Here is a 17,710-nt window from a genome sequence, read left to right on the forward strand (position 1 = left end):
TTCAGTTTTTTGCGGATCCGCAAAAAACGGATGACATACGGATGACATACGGAAACATTTTCAGGAACAACGGATCCGCAAAAAACGGACCGAAATTCGGATTATAGAAAAATACTGACGTGTGAATGTAGCCTTACAATGTAAAAAAAATACCCTGTAACTTGACTTGCAGCATAAATGTGCCGTTTTCTTGTTATCTGCCAATTGAACTGACTATTAATGTATTTTTGACCTTGCAGTTGGATAAGAGCTTCGTATACTTTGCAGGATTTCAAAAAGAATTGAGGGATTTTATGGTAAGAAGAGCAAACCGCTATTATTAATTATTAGAATTTGGGCTGAGTTCACACTTCAGTTATTTGGTCAGTTATTTCCATCAGGTATTGTGAGCCAAAACCAGTAGTGAAGCCTCCTGAGAGATCAGGTGTAATGGAAAGATTGGCAAATGTTCCGTGTTTTTGTCCCGCACCTGGTTTTGGCTCACAATAACTGATGGAAATAACTGACCAAATAACTGAAGTGTGAACTCAGCCTAAGCAGCACATTTACATTTCAATCTCTTTATGGTTTATGAAACTGTATTGAATCCTCTATTATCTATAAATCCAAAATCACTTTTTGGGCTCTGCTGTTATTTCTGTTTCTTCAGGCTTTAGGCTACTTTCACACTAGCGTTCGGGTTTCCGTTCGTGAGCTCCGTTTGAAGGAGCTCACGAGCGGACCCGAACGCAGCCGTCCAGCCCTGATGCAGTCTGAATGGAGGCGGATCCGCTCAGACTGCATCAGTCTGGCGGCGTTCAGCCTCCGCTCCGCTCGCCTCCGCACGGACAGGCGGACAGCTGAACGCTGCTTGCAGCGTTCGGGTGTCCGCCTGGCCGTTCGGAGGCGTGCGGATCCGTGCGGATCCGTCCAGACTTTCAATGTAAGTCAATGGGGACGGATCCGTTTGAAGATGCCACAATGTGGCTCAATCTTCAAGCGGATCCGTCCCCCATTGACTTTACATTGAAAGTCTGAACGGATCCGCGCAGGCTACTTTCGCACTTGCGCACTTGCGATTTTTTTTAAAGTTATTAATGCAGACGGATCCGTACTGAACGGAGCCTCCGTCTGCATTAATATGAGCGGATCCGTTCAGAACGGATCCGCCCGAACGCTAGTGTGAAAGTAGCCTTAGTTGTTTTTGACTGTCAGAATAGATAGAAAGGTACAGCACTGCATTCAGCACAAGATATTCTGATACCTGACTAAGTCTTGTCTGACCCATTATAACTCAATGGAGAAAGCAGCAGGTTCTGCCCAATGAGTTATCGCCGATCACAGACTTTACCCCCAGTATCTGTTGTTTAAAACTCCAATATAATCCATTTAAATTGAGAATCCATATCGGTATGTATTAATACATTATTTAGGGATGTTAATTAGTGTTGGGCGTGAATATTCGTATCGTGAATATTAATCGCAACGATAGCAACTTCGAGAATTTGCGAAGATTTAGAATATAGTGCTATATATTCGTATTCGAGAATATTCTACATTTTTTTTCATCTGAACCCATGATCCCTCCCTGCTTCTTGCTTGTGGGCCAATGAGAAGGCTGCAGTGTCTTTGTCTGAGCTTAGCAACATCCCTAGCAACCAATAGAAAGTTGCCTGCCCCTGACTATATAAGAACCTCCCCAGCAGACATTTTCTAAAGTTTATTGCAGTTATGAAAGAGACGGCAGTGACATTGCTGTGCTCTGTGCTCTGTGCTATCACATTAGATAGTTAACGTATATATATAATTCAGATAGTCAGTGTGGGGTAGATATATAGTGTAGCTGATAGGTTCTGCCGTCCATACATACATGCTACAGACATAGTGCTGTGATGTCACGAGTTGTACGTATTGCGCAAAAATATGGGCATCATTAATTGCCGATTTGCGCAATTGCAAATATATTGGAGCACTCTACGTGCATATAAAGCTATTGTAATTGTAATGTTCTGCCGTGTCAGCCATTTTCTCCAGTCTCAGGAAACTTACACCAGCTTGAAAAATGTAGCATAAGTGACCCACGCCTGTATTGTGAGCACAGTACGCGCAAATTACATTGCCGATTTTCGCAATCAAGAATATAATCGCGAATATATGACAAATATTCTACAAAATATTCGCGAAATATATCGCTAATTTGATTATTGCCCCTGCCGCTCAACACTAATGTTCTTACACATTAGCCACTTGTTGACCAAACAAGCCATTTCACCTAGTGCCCCATGTATGCTCGGCTTGGCCAAGAATGCAGGTGTTCTAAACAAAGGGAGGAGACAAAGCGGCTGCCAGACTCCTCTGGTGGATCTCCGTGAGAAAGAAAGGATCAGGCAAGTGGAAATCCAACTGCCCAATCCTTATGGCCTTTGTCGGGAGACCGCTATACACCTTAGATCAGGGGTCAGCAACCTCTGGCACTCCAGCTGTTGTGAAACTACAACTCCCAGCATGCTTCATTCACTTTTGTGGGAGTTCTGCGAACAGCCAAGCTAGTGTGCATGCTGGGAGTCGTAGTTTCACCACACCTGGAATGTGGAAGGTTGCTGATCGCTGCCTTAGATGGTCGTCTGGTCCCGCCAAAATGACTGTGTTTGACTGATGTACATCTATGTATGCCCAGCATAAACTGTAACGTGAATTGTGGACACACCCACAACTGGTGACACCCAGGTATCTACTTATTTATACATTTCGATGAGGAATAACAGAGGAACGGTGGACTGTACTGTAGTTACACACATTAGATTCCCCAGAATTGTTATTTTATAGGAACTACAATTGCAGCGTTTACTAAAACAGACGTGAGAGGCGAGAGGTCCTCTCTAACCTTATGACTAGCGCACTTTTCAATGTAGTAAGTGAAATTTCTAGATTTGATACAGTTAAAACCAGAAGTTTGCATACACTATATAAAAAGACACATATGCAGGTTTTTCTCAATATCTGACATGAAATCAGAATAAACCTTTCCTGTATTTGGTGAATTAGGATTACCATAATTATTATTATTTGCCAAATGCCAGAATAATGAGAGAGAAAATGTTTTAAGGCATTTTTATTACTTTCTGCAAAGTCAAAAGTTTACATACATTTCATTAATATTTCGTACTATTGCCCTTAAACTGTATGTCTTGGGTCAAACGTTTTGGACATCCTTCCACAAGCTTCCCACAATAGTTGGTCGGAATTTGGGCCCATTCCTCCTAACAAAATTGGAGTAACTGAGCCATGTTTGTTGGTCGCCTTGCTCGCTCCTGCCTTTTCAGCTTTGCCCATACATTTTTAATAGGATTGAGATCAGGGCTTTGTGATGGCCACTCCAAAACATTGACTTTGTTATCCTTAAGACACTTTGTAACCAGTTTGGCAGTACGCTTCGGGTATTGTCCATTTGGAAGACCCATTTCCGTCCAAGCTTTAACTTCCTGTCTGATGTCTTGAGATGTTGCTTCAGTATTTCCACATAATCTTCTTTCCTCATGATGTCAGTTATTTTGTGAATATTTTGTTTCTCCCTTTTTCCTCCAAACGTAACGATGGTCATTATGGCCAAAAAGTTCAACTTTAGTTTCGTCAGACCACAGGACATGTCTCCAAAAATGTAGGTCTTTGTTCCTGTCTGCATTAGCATACATTAATCTGGCTTTTATATGTTTCTTTTGGAGTAATGGCTTATTCCTGGCAGAGTGGCCTTTCAGCCCATGTTGATACAGTACTCGTTTCACTGTGGATATTGACACAATCTTACCAGCTTCCGCCAAGTCTTTTGCTTTTGTTCTTGGGTTAATATGCACATGTCAGACCAAAGAACATTCATCTCTGGGGCATCTCCTTCCTGAGCGGTATTATGGCTGGATATTCCCATCTTGTTTGTACTTGCGTAAAATAGTTTGTACAGATGAACGAGGCACCTTCAGGAATCTTGAAATTGCACCCAAGGTTGAGCCAGACTTGTGCAAGTCCACAATTCTCTTCCTGATAGCTTGGCTGATTTCTTTAGACTTTCCCATGATGTTACACAAAGAAGCAGTGTGTTTCAGGTGTGCATTTAAATACATCCACAGGTGTGTCTCTAATTAACTTAACCTAACAGAAGCTTCCAAACACATGACATCATCATATGGGCAGTCCAGAATTGTGTATGTAAACTTTTGACATTGCAGAAAGTAATAAAAATGCCTTAAAATATTCTCTCTCTCATTATTCTGGCATTTGGCAAATAATAATAATTATGGTAATCCTAATTCACCAAAAACAGGAAAGGTTTATTCTTATTTCATGTCAGATATTGAGAAAAACATGAATATGTGTCTTTTTATATAGTGTATGCAAACTTCTGGTTTCAACTGTATATGTTACTTTGTAACGATGAATGACGTATTTCTTTCCCTTGGCAGGGATGTACTGGCTGCTTTGTTGGCAAGACACTTGGTGTCAAAGAGATGCTAGTAAGTGACTAAGGGTGGGTTCACACATGAGTTGTATATTCCGGTATACCGTTCCGTTATAACAGGGTTATAATGGAATATAACAGAATTTAAGGACGGAATGCAAAACAGAAGCCTTTAGAGGCATTCCATTCTGATCCGTCCTAATATGGGCACAAATAACGGTTCCGTCTTGTTCTGTAATGTAAGACGGAAAAAAAAGTCCTGTCAAGGGATACTTGTAAAATATCTATTATTTGTTTGTCCTCGAAGTAGGCCTAATTAGTTTAGGACAGGGATACCCAACCTGTGGCTCGCCAACTGTTGCTAAACTACAACTCCCAGCATGCCTGGACAGCCTATAGCAGGGATGGCCAACCTGAGGGTCTCCAACTGTTGAAAAACTGCAGCTCGCAGCATGCCCAGACTGCCTACAGCACGGCATGGTGGGAGTTGTAGTTTTACAACAGCTGGAGAGCCGCAGGTTGGCCATGCCTGGCCTGTAGCTATTAGGGCATGCTGGGAGTTGTAGTTTTGCAGCAGCTGGAGAGCCACAGGTTGAACATCCCTGGTTTACAACATGAAAATAGGGAATTCTGCTATAGATTTAACTTTTTTTTTTTTTCACTTATATAGCGCTGACATATTCCGCAGAGCTTTACAGACATCATCACTCACTGTCCCCAGTGGAGCTTACAAGCTACATTCCCTATCAGTATGCCTAGGGCAGTGGTGGCGAACCTTTGGCATGGGTACCACAGGCGGCATTCAGAGCCCTATCCGTGGGCACCCGCATCAGGGAAAAAGTCTATGGTGTACCAATATGCCTTAGACGATTCCTGCCATTCATCAGCGCAGGGCGCACTATGAACGGCACAGGCAGAGCACTGAATGTAGACAGGCTGTTATAGCTACAAGATAAAGTACATGGAAGATATACTATGTTGGACTAGTATTCAGGGTAAATTGCTGTGTTGGCACTTTGCGATAAATAAGTGGGTTTTGGGTTGCAGTTTGGGCACTCTGTCTCTAAAAGGTTCGCCATCACTGGCCTAGGGTATGGGAGGAAACCCACGCAATCACAGGGAGAACATACTAACTCCATGCAGATGTTGTCCTTACTCAGATTCAAATCCAGGACCCCAGAGCTGCAATGCACCAGTGCTAACCACTGAGCCGCTATGCTGCCCATTTTCTTAAAGGGAATTTGCCACCACAATTCATAGACAGATGTTTCGGAGCACTTGCCCCTCATCAGTACAGAGTAGGATTCTGGGTGGCTGGGTCTGGTGCTTTGGATGCATTGGCCAGCACCCTGAAACAGCTGTCTATGGCTGTATCTCTGGCTTGGCTATTTTCCCTTGTTATGTCCCAGGGCTTGTTAAAAAAGTTGGATTTTGACTCTGATAGGGAGCAACTTCCCCAATGTGACACTGGCAAGGCTGTCCTCTTTCCTTGGGAAACACCTCTTTGCATATTATTATCCCACAGAGCAATAAGAGCTAATAAGTCAGAGCCAGAGCCAATAAGTCTCCATAAGTCTCTCTGCAGAGGTCAGGATGGAGTAGATAAGCTGTGATATCACCTATTGTGAATGGTGGATCCTGTATTATTTATACACATAGGTGATATCTGTCATTGTACACCTGACAGTAATGATAAGCAGATAACTGAAGTAAAGTGTTCTGTACAGACCAAGAAGTGGTGCCTATTTTAGGCTTAGTGGCCAATATTTTAGGATTATAAAAAAAATATAGATATTAACATGTTATAACGATTAAAAATTATCACCAGATATTCTTTAAAATATGTCTAATATGAAAACATGAGTTAAAAACAACAGTAAAACACCTCTCACAAACACTATTTAAAACAAGTCCCAAGACATGAAATAACAGACACTTGGTATCATCATACCCATAGCAAATTATACCATAAGCTTCCAACTTGCTTACTAGGGCAGCACAGTGGCTCAGTGGTTAGCACTGGTGCCTTGCAGCGCTGGGGTCCTGAGCTCAAATCTGACCAGCGACAACACCTGCATGGAGTTGTATGTTGGTGTATGTTGAAAAAACATTAAATAAGGTTGACTGCATTTTTGCTAAAATAAAAACTAATATAAAGTGAATGGTAATGGTACAATGTATATGTAGCTACATAAAGAGCCACTGCTCTTATAAGAAACAAAGCCTATGGTTAGGGCCACAGGGAAGTCGTACGACATTGCAATGATTGGCAATGGAGTCGCAGTACGACATTCTGTGACAGATGTGACAATTGCAGATAATCCAACACTGCTGGAATTTTGGTCACAAGCTGCATGTGACTTTTCCATCAGGGACCCCGATGTAAGTTGTGTGTGACATAGGACGCCCCGGTGACCTGGCCATGTTCTGTACAGCCAGATTGCAGCTCTAAAGTAGCCACGAGACAGCACGTTGCAGACAAGTTGCCTGAATTCTTTTTGGTGCATGATTTTTCTGAGAAACGTGTCGCTTTGAACAAGCTATATCTGTAAAGAATAAATCAAGGCATTTCAGAATTGAGAAAGCTTGTTGGAAGAACGAGTGAAACGTTTTGAAGAAATCAACAGCACGTCCAGTTGCCTTGATTTATTCTTTACAGATATACCATGACCTGGATAAATGAGAACCTTCACAGACATTTTGAACAGCTATGTTGAAAAAAGTTCAAAAAAATGTTATGAAACTTGAATGTGAATTGGCAAAATAAAAACATATTCATGTGCTCAGGGCTACAATTGGCCCAGTCCTCAAGGTGTTAAAAATAATGTTGTGAATTTCAGTCTTATATTTATTTTAGGGACATCTTGGAGCTGCAGTTGCCGGTGTTGTCGGATTTCCAGTTGCAACAATTGTGGAAACTTTTGTAAGTTTTTGTTATGATTGTTTTATATTTGACTGTTTAGTTTGAAGTCAGAGACAATTTAGAAGATAAACAGGAAACAGGAGCACACACAGGAAACAGGGGCGTACACAGGAAACAGTAGTGTACATAGGAAACAGGAGCACACACAGGAAACAGGGGCGTACACAGGAAACAGGAACATACATAGGAAACAGGAGCACACACAGGAAACAGGGGCATACACAGAAAAAACTGGGACGTACACAGGAAACAGTAGTGTACATAGGAAACCGGGGCATACACAGGAAACAGGAGAACACACAGGAAACAGGGGCGTACACAGGAAACAGGAACATACATAGGAAACAGGGGCACACACAGGAAACAGGGGCATACATAGGAAACAGGGGCATACACAGAAAAAACAGGGACGTACACAGGAAACAGGGACGTACACAGGAAACAGGGACGTATACAGGAAACAGGGGCATATACAGGAAACAGGGGTGTACACAGAAAGCAAGAGCACACACAGGAAACAGGAGCACACAGGAAACAGGAGTGTACACAGGAAACAGGAGCGTACACAGGAAACAGGGGTATACACAGGAAACAGGGGTATACACAGGAAACAGGGGTATACACAGGAAACAGGACGTACACAGGAAACAGGGGCATACACAGGAAACAGGGGCATACACAGAAAACAGGAGCGTACACAGGAAACAGGGGTGTACATAGGAAACAGGGGTGTACACAGAAAGCAAGAGCACACACAGGAAACAGGAGCGTACACAGGAAACAGGGGTGTACACAGAAAGCAAGAGCACACACAGGAAACAGGAGCACACAGGAAACAGGGGCATACACAGGAAACAGGGGTGTACACAGGAAACAGGAGCGTACACAGGAAACGGGCATACACAGGAAACAGGAGTGTACACAGGAAACAGGGGTGTACACAGGAAACAGGGGTGTACACAGGAAACAGGGGTGTACGCAGGAAACAGGGGTATAAACAGGAAACAGGAACATACATAGGAAACAGGGGCCTACACAGAAAACAGGGACGTACACAGGAAACAGGAGCACAAACAGGAAACAGGGGTGTACACAGGAAACAGGGGCACACACAGGAAACAGGAGCACACACAGGAAACAGGAGCGTACACAGGAAACGGGAACGTACGCAGGACACAGAGGCATACACAGGAAACAGAAGTATACAGAGGAAACAGGAAAGTATACATGAAATAATGGCATAGACAGGAAACAAGAGAAAAAACATCAAGCAGGAGGGTACATAGGAAATAGTGTTTTAGGCAGGAAACAGGAGCAAAATGGTAAATAGAAGTATACACAGGAAACAGGAAAGTACACATAAAATAGGAGAGTACACAGGAAATAATGGCGTAAACAGAAACAGGAATGTACACATGAAACAGGAACATACACAGGAATAGGAGTATACACAGGTAACGGCGTACACAGGAAACAGGAGCAAGTGGGGAAGACCTTACGGGTGAAAATCAAATAGCAAGAAACACATTTGTCATGTCACAAATAATCAAAGAGGACTTGTAACCTGTTTTACTGCACAAGCTCCTCTCTTCTTTGCAGTCATACTGTGGCGCAAAGAAACTGGATCTTTTACCCTATTTATTTTTTTAATGCTAACAATACCTGCATTTTTTAATTATTATGTTTTCCTCTGTTTATTTTTCAGTACAGCACAGGCATTATTTATCCAGCTTTAGACTTGACGTGTGATATGGTAAGAACGGTTACCCGCCCCTTCCCCCAAATCTATTTATTTTCAGCACTTTTGAACAAAAGCCCTAAAACTGATCCTTTCACTAAGGCCTCATGTACATGACCGTGTCCGTATTGCGGTCCGCAAACCAGACCTTCTGTGTGCAGTCCACATTTTTCTCATTCTCATCACTAGAAATACGGACAGGAATAGGACATGTTCTATAATTTATGGAACAGACACACAGATGCGGACCTATATAAATGAATGGGTCCGTGTGTAATCTGCAAAAAATGCAGACTGGACAAGGATAAAAAATAAGTTTGTGTGCATGAGGCCTAAGGGAGTCATTTCAGTAGAGCAGAAATAAACATTTGTACAGAACTATTATGGTTGGAGCTATATTCCAGTGCTGAAATGTATCCCTGCAGAGTAATATTTGTAAATAAAATGTATCATCGTCCCTTGTTGTCCACTTGTGTCTGATAAATTAGCATAATTGATAAATCCACATAGGCAGTGCTGGAAAGTGATCTGGAAGAACGGAGAGTCTTTTTTGCGTCATTGTCTGCTTGTTATATAACATTATAATAATAGTGTAATATTTTGTTATCTGACAGTTAACTGGGGACCTCACCTCCGAGTGTGTGAAAAAGCTCTCCAATGTAAGTGTCCTCCATAGACATACTCGTTGTTAGGGTTCATTCACATGGAACGGGTGTGGACCCATTTATTTCAATGGGGCTACAAAAGATGCGGACAACACTCTGTGTGCTGTCCGCATCCGTTGCTCCATTCCATGTTCCCCCAAAAAATATAACCTGTCCTATTCTTGTCCGTTTTGCTGACAAGAATAGGCAGTTATATTAATGGCTGTCCGTGCCGTTCCGCAAATTGCGGAACACACACGGACGTCATCCGTGTTTTGCGGATCCGCAATTTGCGGACCGCAAAACATACAATGGTCGAGTGCATGTAGCTTAAGGGTACGACCAAGCGGCTTATTGGGACACGGCAGTGCTGTGATCAAGAATCACGTGGCCAAACAGGCCTTAATTATACGAAAGAGACCGCACTGGTTAATTCTTAATGGGCCGTGCGACCCCTATAATACCACATGGCCATTAACAATGCAGACCGGCTTAAACAGGCTGCTCTTATTAGAACCAGGTGTGGCCTGTTTGGCCGCCAACCACGTCGTGTGGTATTACCCTAACTGTCCATATCATAGTGACAACAAATATGGCTTCCAGTACAGATATCAGATAAACTTTTAGAACGGCGCAGATTTTCCGTCTAAGAATGTGCAAAGTTTAATGATCACCCCCCCTATGAGCGCTTTAAGGAAAAATGTCTGTGTATTTATATGACTTGTATTTCTAAAAGTAGATCTTAGGCTAACACTGTGTCTGTATGTTTTCTTTAGAGCGATCTTAAGTTAAAGATTGGCCCCTTGCAAAACCTCGCCTGCATGGTAAAAAATCTGCAATGAAACCACTGAATTGTTTAAACACTTTAGCACACAGCCTTATTTCACCTTAAGGACCAGGCAATTTTTTGCAAATCTGACCAGTGTCACTTTAAGTGCTGATAACTTTAAAATGCTTTGACTTATCCAGGCCATTCTGAGACCGATTTTTCATCACATATTGCACTTCATGACACTTGTAAAATGAAGTAAAAAATAATAATTTTTATTTATAAAAAAATACAAAATTTACCAAAAATTTGTAAAAAAGAATTGCTAATTTCCAAGTTTCAATTTCTCTACTTCTATAATACATAGTAGTACCTCCAAAAACAATTATTTTACATTCCCCATATGTCTACTTCATGTTTGGATCATCTTGGGAATTATATTTTATTTTTTGGGGACGTTGACATTTTTCTGAAATTTTCAAAAACCCAATTTTTAGGGACCAGTTTAGGTCTGAAGTCACTTTGCGAGGCTTACATAATAGAAACTACCCAAAAATTACCCCATTCTAGAAACTTCACCTCTCAATTATTCAAAATTGATTTTACAAACTTTGTTAACCCTTTAGGAGTTCCACAAGAATAATGGAAAATAGAGATAAAATTTCAAAATTTCACTTTTTGGGCAGATTTTCCATTTTAATGATTTTTTTCCACTTACAAAGCAAGGGTTAACAGCCAAACCAAACTCAATATTTATGGCCCTGATTCTGTAGTTTACAGAAACACCCCATATGTGGTCGTAAACTGCTGTACGGGCACACGGCAGGGCGCAGAAGGAAAGGAATGCCATACGGTTTTTGGAAGGCAGATTTTGCTGGACAGTTTTTTTGACACCATGTCCCATTTGAAGCCCCCCTGATGCAACCCTAGAGTAGAAACTCCATAAAAGTGACCCCATTTTAGAAACTACGGAATAGGGTGGCAGTTTTGTTGGTACTAGTTTAGGGAACATATGATTTTTGGTTGCTCTATATTACACTTTTTGTGAGGCAAGGTAACAAGAAATAGCTGTTTTGGCACCGTTTTTATTTTTCCATCTGACAGGTTAGACCATGTGGTATTTTTATAGACCAGGTTGTCACAGACGCGGCGATACCTAATATGTATACTTTTTTTATTTATGTAAGTTTTACACAATGATTTCTTTTTTTAAACAAAAAAAATCATGTTTTAGTGTTTCCATAGTCTGAGAGCCATAGTTTTTTCAGTTTTTTGGCAATTATCTTAGGTAGGGTCTCATTTTTTGCGGGATGGGATGACGGTTTGATGGGCACTATTTTGGGGTGCATATGACTTTTTAATCGCTTGCTATTACACTTTTTGTCATGTAAGTTGACAAAAAATGGTTTATTTAGCACAGTTTTTATTTTTTACGGTGTTCATCTGAGGGGTTAGGTCATATGATATTTTTATATAGCAGGTTGATACGGACGCAGCGATACCTAATATGTATACTTTTTTAATGTAAGTCTTACACAATAACAGCTTTTTTTAAACAAAAAACATTATGTTTTAGTGTCTCCATATTCTGAGCCATAGTTTTTTTATTTTTTGGGCGATTGTCTCAGGTAGGGGCTAATTTTTTGCGGGATGAGGTGACAGTGAGATTGGCACTATTTTGGTGGGCAGACGCCTTTTTCATTGCTTGCTGTTGTACTTTTTGTGATGTAAGGTGACAAAAAATTGTTTATTTCACACAGTTTTTATTTTATTTTTGTACGTTTTACACAATAATATCATTTTTGAAAAAAACAAACATGTTTTAGTGTTTCCATAGTCTGAGAGCCATAATTTTTTCAGTTTTTAGGCGATTACCTTGGGTAGGGTAAGATTTTTGCGGGATGAAATGACGGTTTTATTGGCACTATTTTGGGGTGCGTGTGACTTTTTGATCGCTTGCTATTACACTTTTTGTGATATAAGGTGACAAAAAATGGTTTATTTAGCACAGTTTTTATTTTTCATTTTTTACGGTGTTCATCAGAGGGGTTAGGTCATGTGATATTTTTATAGAGCCGGTCGATACGGACACGGCGATATCTAATATGTATACTTTTTTTATTTATGTACGTTTTACACAATAATATCATTTGAGGGGTTAGGTCATGTGATATTTTTATAGAGCAGGTTGATACGGACGCAGCAATACCTAATATCAGTGGCGTAGCGTGGGTAGCCAGCACCCGGGGCAAGCCAAGTATTGCGCCCCCCCCCCCCACCTGTGACCACGCCCCCTTTTTTTTTACAAATAATGTAGTAGATGTCACCTGCAGTCCTATGTAACACCACAGATAACACAGTGATAACTCTCTGTGTACAGATAATGTAGTAGATGGGTGTGAGGCCCCAGAATTCAGAACACACACAGTGTGACCTCAAGTCTGGGGCCAGGCTGAGGCAGTGTGGGACAAATTCTATATACCCCCTCCCCCCTACCCTACCGTGAAACAGATAATTGGATGGACATAACATACATTGCTATGAAATATACAGGAGAATACAGCACCATACCTGTTACATCCAGTGACATCTCCTGTGATGTAGACTTTCCTCAACGTCCTCATTCGGAGATAGGACCATCATGATACCTTCTTTCAGCCTCGTCTCGTCTCTGCAAAGTTTCGCAGAAAATGTTTTAGATGCCTCACTTTACTATCATCCTCAGATAACAGACGTCCCCCTTCCCCTGTAGTGCCCATAAGTATAATGCTCTCTGTATAATTATAATATATAATGGCCCCCTCTGTATTATTATTATAATGACCACCTCTGTAGTATTATAGTAATAATTATGGCCCCCTTCAGCCCCTCAGTCCTGTGTAAGATACAACACTCCCCCTGCCTATAGTCCTTCTTGCAAACAGTCCTATGTAAAATACATCACTCTCCCTTCAGCTCCTCCAGCATACAGTCCCATGTAAGATACAACCCCCAGAGGATGCCATCTGCCCATCTCTCCTGTCCATATACCAGGCCTACCAGTATTACCCCTTCATATACCGCCTGGTCACCCCACTAACAGTCTGAGTCACTTGTCTCCCTGAGTGTTAGGTGGGGTAACCAGGCAGGCAGCTGGTATATCAAGGGCTAATGCTGGTAGACCTGGTATATGGACAGCAGAGATGGGCAGATGGCATCCTCTGGGCAGTACTGTCTCTCTGGTCTTCCTTCACCAGCACCCTGACTGCCACCTGCTTGGCCTGGCTCTCATGGCACTTCACTGCCTGGTGCTCGGCTATCGGCACTGAGTCACTCAGCGCTGATAGCCAAGCACGAGGCAGTGAAGTGCCATGAGAGCCAGGCCAAGCAGAACCGTGGCAGTCAGGGTGCTGGTGAAGGATGACCAGAGAGACAGTACTGCCCAGAGGATGCCATCTGCCCATCTCTGCTGTCTATATACCAGGGTAGGCCTGGTATATGGACAGCAGAGATGGGCAGATGGCATCCCAGAGAGGCAGTACTGTCTCAGTGTCCCTGGTCATCCTTCACCAGCACTCTGACTGCAGTGCCATGGTGCCATCTGCTTGGCAGCCTTGGCCTGGCTCTCATGACACTGACTGGCACAGTGGCACTTAACTCATATTATCATATATTACCCCTAAAGCCTGCCTGCCCTCAGCCCATGCCAACACAGTAAACTACTGACCAAATTACACACTCAGGGTGGGACTTTGGGACTCTGGGACAGTGACACTGACTGTCACTCACTCTGTCTCAGGGTCGCTTGAATCCAGGGCCGGCGCCACCCATAAGCAGAGTAGGCCACCGCGTAGAGCGCACTCTGCCTGGGGGCGCCGGCGCTCTGGAGTCCGAATCCCGACTAGCCGGCGCCCGTGCCACGCTCCCTACTTGTGATCCATCCATCTAAGTTCTAACATCTTCTCCTGATTCCTAGCCACCGCCCGCGCCATGCCCCCTACCTGGCTGTCATCGATCTAACTCCTCCTGTTCGGCTGTTCCTGTACTTTCCGGCCGGCCAGATCATGGTGGATTGTGCGAGGGCATGCGTTTGTTCAGTCACTTAGTATTACTTAGTGGGCCACTGGGGGGCAAATAACATAATGGAGGGCATTGTGCACTGTCTGTGGGGGCAGTTAGTATTACTTAGTGGGGGCACTGGGGGGAAAATTACATAATGGGCAGTGTGCAGTTAGTTGTGCACTGTCTGTGGGGGCAGTTAGTATTACTTAGTGCGGGCATTGGGGGGTAAATTACATAATGGGCACTGCCCATTACGTAATGTGCCCCCCAGTGCACCAACAAAGTAATACTGCCCCCACAGACAGTGCACAACTCACTGCACACTGCCCATTATGTAATTTTCCCCCCAGTGCCCCCACTAAGTAATACTAACTGCCCCCACAGACAGTGCACAATGCCCTCCATTATGTCATTTGCCCCCCAGTGGCCCACTAAGTAACACTGCCACAACTGTGCACGGTCTGTGGGGCAGTATTACTTAGTGGGGGCACTGGGGGCAAATTACGTAATGGGCAGTGTGCAGTGAGTTGTGCACTGTCTGTGGGGGCACTGGGGGGCAAATTACGTAATGGGCAGTGTGCAGTGAGTTGTGCACTGTCTGTGGGGGCACTGGGGGGCAAATTACGTAATGGGCAGTGTGCAGTTGTGCACTGTGTGTGGGGGCACTGGGGGGCAAATTACATAATGGGCAGTGTGCAGTGAGTTGTGCACTGTCTGTGGGGGCAGTTAGTATTACTTAGTGGGGGCACTGGGGGGCAAATTACATAATGGGCAGTGTGCAGTGAGTTGTGCACTGTCTGTGGGGGCAGTTAGTATTACTTAGTGGGGGCACTGGGGGGCAAATTACATAATGGGCAGTGTGCAGTGAGTTGTGCACTGTCTGTGGGGGCAGTTAGTATTACTTAGTGGGGGCACTGGGGGGCAAATTACGTAATGGGCAGTGTGCATTACGTAATTTGCCCCCCAGGGCCCCAACAAAGTAATACTGCCCCCACAGACAGTGCCCCCCACTAAGTAATTCAAGTGTAATCACTGTCTCCAGGCTCATGGCTGGACTACAGTCTCCTACTGATTCAGCTGCAGCCAATCCAGCCATGATCTTCTGCTTCTTCTTGCTGCCTCCGGCTCCTGGCTCTGCAGTCTGCACTGTCTTTCCCGCCTGGGAGGTGGGCGGAGCCTATCGGGAACTGCCGTGCATGCCCCGCCCCCTCTCGCCTCCTCACTCTGCTCTGCAGCCGGACGCTGTGTGAAGAAAAAAAAACACAGTGTCGGCGATTTAACTTGTGCCAGCCCAGCACACGGCGCCCCCCTGCAGAGTGGCGCCCGGGGCAACGGCCCCCCTGGCCCCCCCCACGCTACGCCCCTGCCTAATATGTATACTTTTTTATGTAAGTTTTACACAATAACAGCTTTTTTAAAACAAAAAACATTATGTTTTAGTGTCTCCATATTCTGAGCCATAGTTTTTCTTATTTTTTGGGCGATTGTCTCAGGTAGGGGCTAATTTTTTGCGGGATGAGGTGACGGTGAGATTGGTACTATTTTGGTGGGCAGACGCCTTTTTGATCGCTTGCTGTTGTACTTTTTGTGATGTAAGGTGACAAAAAAATTGTTTATTTCGCACATTTTTATTTTTTTATTCCCAGGCACCTTGGCTAAATGCGCGGGGGGGGGGGGGGGGGGTCCTGCAGTTTGCGGCTTTTACCTGCGGTTTGCGGCGGAGGCCGTGCCATCGGGTCCCCCATGAGGAAGGCATTGCGCTGCCTTCCCGTGACGAGCTGTGAGATCCACCCCCCTGGATCTCACAGGCCAGAAGCTATATGAGTAATACACACTGTATTACTCATACAGCCAATGCATTCCAATACAGAAGTATTGGATTGCATTGTAAAGAGATTAGACCCCCAAAAGTACCAAAGTGGAACAAAAAATGAAGTGAAAAAAACGTTGAAAAAATAAAGTCCCCCCCCTTAAGTTTCCCCCCCAAAAAATGAAAAGTTTAAAGTTAAAATAAACAAAAACGTAATTTTCCCCAAATAAAGTTAAAAAAAATTGGTAAAAAAAATGGGGGGGAGGGGAGGATACATATTAGGTATCGCCATGTCCATATCGACCGGCTCTATAAACATATCACCTGACCTAACCCCTCAGATGAACACCGTAAAAAATTTAAATAAAAACCATGTAAAAAAAGCAATTTTTGTCATCTTACATCACAAAAAGTGTAATAGCAAGCGATCAAAAAGTCATACACACCCCAAAATAGTGCAAATCAAACCGTCATCTCATCCCGCAAAAATCATACCCTACCCAAGATAATCGCCCAAAAAACGAAAAAAAACTATAGCTTTCAGACTATGGAAACACTAAAACATGATTTTTTTTTGTTTCAAAACTGAAATCATTGTGTAAAACTTACATAAATAAAAAAAAAGTATACATATTAGGTATCGCCGTGTCTGTGACAACCTACTCTATAAAAATACCACATGATCTAACCTGTCAGATGAATGTTGTAAATAACAACAACAAAAAAACAATGCCAAAACAGCTATTTCTTGTTACCTTGCCTCACAAAAAGTGTAATAAAGAGCAACCAAAAATCATATGTACCCTAAACTAGTACCAACAAAACTTCCACCCTATCCCATAGTTTCTAAAATTGGGTCACTTTTATGGAGTTTCTACTCTAGGGGTGGATCAGGGGAGCTTTCAATGGGACATGGTGTCAAAAAACCAGTCCAGCAAAATCTGCCTTCCAAAAACCGTATGGCATTCCTTTCCTTCTGCGCCCTGCCGTGTGCCCGTACAGCAGTTTACGACCACATATGGGGTGTTTCTGTAAACTACAGAATCACGGCCATAAATATTGAGTTTTGTTTAGCTGTTAACCCTTGCTTTGTAACTGGAAAAAAAATATTAAAATGGAAAATCTGCCCAAAAAGTGAAATTCTGAAATTTTATCTCTATTTTCCATTAATTCTTGTGGAACACCTAAAGGGTTAACAAAGTTTGTAAAATCAGTTTTAAATACCTTGAGAGGTGTAGTTTCTATAAAGGGGTAATTTTTGTGTGGTTTCTATTATGTAAGCCTCACAAAGTGACTTCAGACCTGAACTAGTCCTTAAAAAGTGGGTTTTTGAACATTTCTAAAAAATGTCAAGAT

At 42.9% G+C, this 17,710-nt stretch overlaps 1 protein-coding gene across 1 annotated transcript in view; it reads left to right on the forward strand.

Annotated features, from left to right (window-relative positions):
• The window catches only part of LOC122943876, a 62,138-nt gene that overhangs the window by 19,404 nt on the left and 25,024 nt on the right, over window positions 1-17,710 (forward strand). Inside the window, exons 5-10 of the mRNA XM_044301963.1 lie at window positions 240-296; window positions 4,434-4,484; window positions 7,287-7,352; window positions 9,058-9,105; window positions 9,705-9,749; window positions 10,511-10,558. Coding sequence (XP_044157898.1) covers window positions 240-296; window positions 4,434-4,484; window positions 7,287-7,352; window positions 9,058-9,105; window positions 9,705-9,749; window positions 10,511-10,558 — 315 coding nt within the window. The remainder of the gene's footprint in view (window positions 1-239; window positions 297-4,433; window positions 4,485-7,286; window positions 7,353-9,057; window positions 9,106-9,704; window positions 9,750-10,510; window positions 10,559-17,710) is intronic.

This window comes from Bufo gargarizans, chromosome 7, assembly GCF_014858855.1.
Source record: "Bufo gargarizans isolate SCDJY-AF-19 chromosome 7, ASM1485885v1, whole genome shotgun sequence".
NCBI lineage: Eukaryota > Metazoa > Chordata > Amphibia > Anura > Bufonidae > Bufo > Bufo gargarizans.